Source organism: Myotis brandtii, unplaced genomic scaffold (assembly GCF_000412655.1).
Source record: "Myotis brandtii unplaced genomic scaffold, ASM41265v1 scaffold208, whole genome shotgun sequence".
Lineage (NCBI taxonomy): Eukaryota > Metazoa > Chordata > Mammalia > Chiroptera > Vespertilionidae > Myotis > Myotis brandtii.
The window spans coordinates 648870-651882 of record NW_005357764.1 but is presented as its reverse complement, the minus strand read 5'-3'; the positions used below and the strand labels follow the sequence as shown (position 1 = coordinate 651882).

Sequence of the window (3013 nt, the reverse complement as noted above, 5' to 3'; positions counted from 1 at the left end):
GCCCCGCCCACGCGCCGCTTGCCTCGCCCCCAAAGCGCCCCGCCCAGGCGCTACCGTAAAGCCTAGAAGAGAGCCGCACGCACTTGGCAGAGTGGAGCTGGGCTTACCACTTTGCAGCGCTCTACCCAGGAGACCTCGAAGTCCTGTCCACCGGCTCCTCTCAGGAGTGTGCCCGGCTCCAGGAAAACGGGGAGAAACTTTCCCTCGATTAGTCCCCTCCCCACAATAGTTTAATTCAACGCACGTATATTCAGGGATGGGGAAGACGAATGGGTTACGAAAAAGTCCTGTCTTTCAGGAATGTACAATCTAAGGGACGCTTCCATCCACCTAATCCGTTTTCCTTTACAGAAAAGCCTCTCCGACCTCTTCAAAGCCCTCAGATTCTGAAGACGGTTGGTTTCCCTGCCTCACATTTGCGCTTCACTCCGGGAATTTCGGCGCGGGGGGGGGGGGGGGGGGCGGAGCCTCGCTGACTTCTGCCCCGGAAGTTTTTCCCACAGTAAAGCGCGCACGTTGAGCCGGCTTCACTGCTTCAGCTTCCAGGCTGCCTGTGGAGCATGTCTTCCAAGAAGAACAGAAGACGGTCCAACCGGAGCTCCGGCCGGGGTTCGCCCTCGCCCTCCACGGCTCGCTCTCCGGCGGGGGCCTCGGCTGCTTGTCTCGAAGCCGGCTTCGCGGCGGCAACTGGGACTCTGGCGGTGATCAACTTTCTAGAAAAGGATGGCAAAGTTCCTAAAAAGTTCCAGAATTCCCTTGTTCAACTCGGAGTTGGCACTATGAAGTCTGCAAATATAACTATTGGCCGACCAGTGCTGCTTACAAATTTACATGGAAAACAAGAGGTCTGTGTGGCCTGGCCTGTATCAGGATTTCCTGGAGGCAAGGTTGGCCTGAGTGACATAGCACAGAAGAATGTGGGTATCAGAGTTGGTGATGCCATCCATGTCCAGCCTCTTTTGGGTGCTGTGATACAGGCTGAGGAAATGGACGTGGCGCTCAGGTTTGGCTCTTTTCTTTGGTGACTGAATCAGTGTTGCCCAGTAGAAATATAATGAAAGTCACAAGTGTGAACCACATATGTAATTTTGCCTTTTCTAGTAATCACATTTAAAAAGTAAAGAAATTAATTATAATTATATATTTTATTTAATTAATGTGTGTAAAGTCTTATAACTATAAAAAACTATTAATAAGATATTTTTCATATCTGTTTTTTAAACGAAGTCTTCAAAATCCAGTGTGTACTAGTATGTTATAGTTATAGCACATCTCAGTTTGGACTGGCCACATGTGAGTGGCTAGTTGCCTCCTGTATTACACAGTGCTAGCTAGACGAGTGCTATGTAACTTAGGGACTAGGGACTCTCTCGTTACTCTGATTAGAGTGTGCCCTGACACTTTAGGTGAGAGAATGATTGCTAATGGGTATTTAACTATGTTTTTCATCTTGGTCTGCAGTATACTACTCAGGGCTTCTTGTCTTTTTTACAGCTATAAAGAAGGCAGTAGGCTACTGTGAGTAGGCAAGAAATAAATTTTAATTAAGGCTGCTCAAGCAAAGTACCTGATTGTGTGTGTGTGTGTGTATGTAAAATATATTTTTATTGATTTCAGAGAGGAAGGGAGAGGGAGAGAGATAGAAACATCAATGATGCGAGAGAATCATTGGTCAGCTGCCTTCTGCACACCACACTGGGTGATCGAGCTCACATGTGTCCTGACTAGGGATCGAACGATGACCTCCTGGTTTGTAGGTCGATGCTCAACCACTGAGCTATTCCGGCTGGGCTGATTGTATATTTTAACTCGTTTATTATTCAATCTAGTGAGAGAGTTATTTCTATCAGATTTTTAAATATCCCCTCACCAAAGACTAGTTGTTTGAAGCAGCATATCAATATAATTAAAGCATATCTCCCATCCCCTTGGGTATTCTGTATCTAATAGGATTTTGATTCAGTTTGCATGTAAAAATCTTATCAAAATTTGTTTTTAAAAAGCAACTTTTGAAATTTTAATATGACCCTAGTAACAGTTGGGGACTGATGTTTATATTAATGTAAGAATCACAGAACATTTTCCAATCAAGCTTGATTTTAAAATATTTTCTTCTCTTTTGCTACTTTTATAGATGCCAAGCCTGAGCTTTGGCATATTTTTTCCTTTAAAAACAGAAAAATGTTTTCAAAGCACTTAACAAACATTTAACAAATGATGAAAAGCAGAAAGGAAAAGAAATATAACATGTGTTGAGCACCAGCTGTGTACTAGCACATACATGTGCATGCACACATCTTTCCGTTTTTTTCCCATTTAACCCTCTAAACATCCTGCAAGGTATCCTTACCCACCCCTTTTCACAGATGAGGAAATGGGCTCAGTGAGAAGGCAGGAACTTGCCCGCTCTTGTGTGGGTTGGTTAGTGCTACTGCTCGGATTCCGGGCCAGGCACGAGTGCCCTTTCCGTGACTGACTCAACGGTCCCTTTTGTAAGTTGCCTGGAATTGCCAAGTTGTACTGGGGACATTGACGAAGATGGACGACATATTTAGCGGCACATTGCGCCTGCCTAGCCTGCTTAGAGGGCGACACACTGAGCCCAGTTCAGTCAAGATACGGGGACACCCGTGCTGAGTGGCGGAAAGGTGGCCGCTGCGTGCACGACCGCACGGGCTCTGCTTCCAGGGGCAGCTCTCCATGGCGTGTCCCCGGCAGGTGCAGTCCCCGCGGACGCCCTGGGGTGCGGGTGCGGGGTGGACTGTGCCCATTCTGTAGATTCCTCAGCTGCACGTTCGAGCCCAGGTCGCAGCTCGCAGGAGCTGGGAGGACGGGTTTGCCTGAAAGGTCGTTGGTCGGCAAAGCCCTGGAGAGGGGCGGAGCGAAGCGGGGGCCGGAGGACTCTGTCCCCCGTGGACCCCACAGGCAGCCCCAGAGCGAAGCGCTCGTCCTAGAGCCCTTGCCTCCCGGGGGCGGGCGGGGAACAGCGCGTCCTGTCCCCAGGCGGGTCCTC

At 48.5% G+C, this 3013-nt stretch overlaps 1 protein-coding gene across 1 annotated transcript in view; it reads left to right on the top strand.

The window, feature by feature from the left end:
• The first annotated feature begins 491 nt into the window (after positions 1-491).
• SPATA5 (spermatogenesis associated 5) overlaps positions 492-3013 on the top strand; it is a 245125-nt gene continuing 242603 nt past the window's right edge. The window contains 1 exon segment of the mRNA XM_014539027.1: positions 492-1003. Within this exon segment, the coding sequence (XP_014394513.1) occupies positions 561-1003 (443 nt within the window). The 5' untranslated portion in view covers positions 492-560.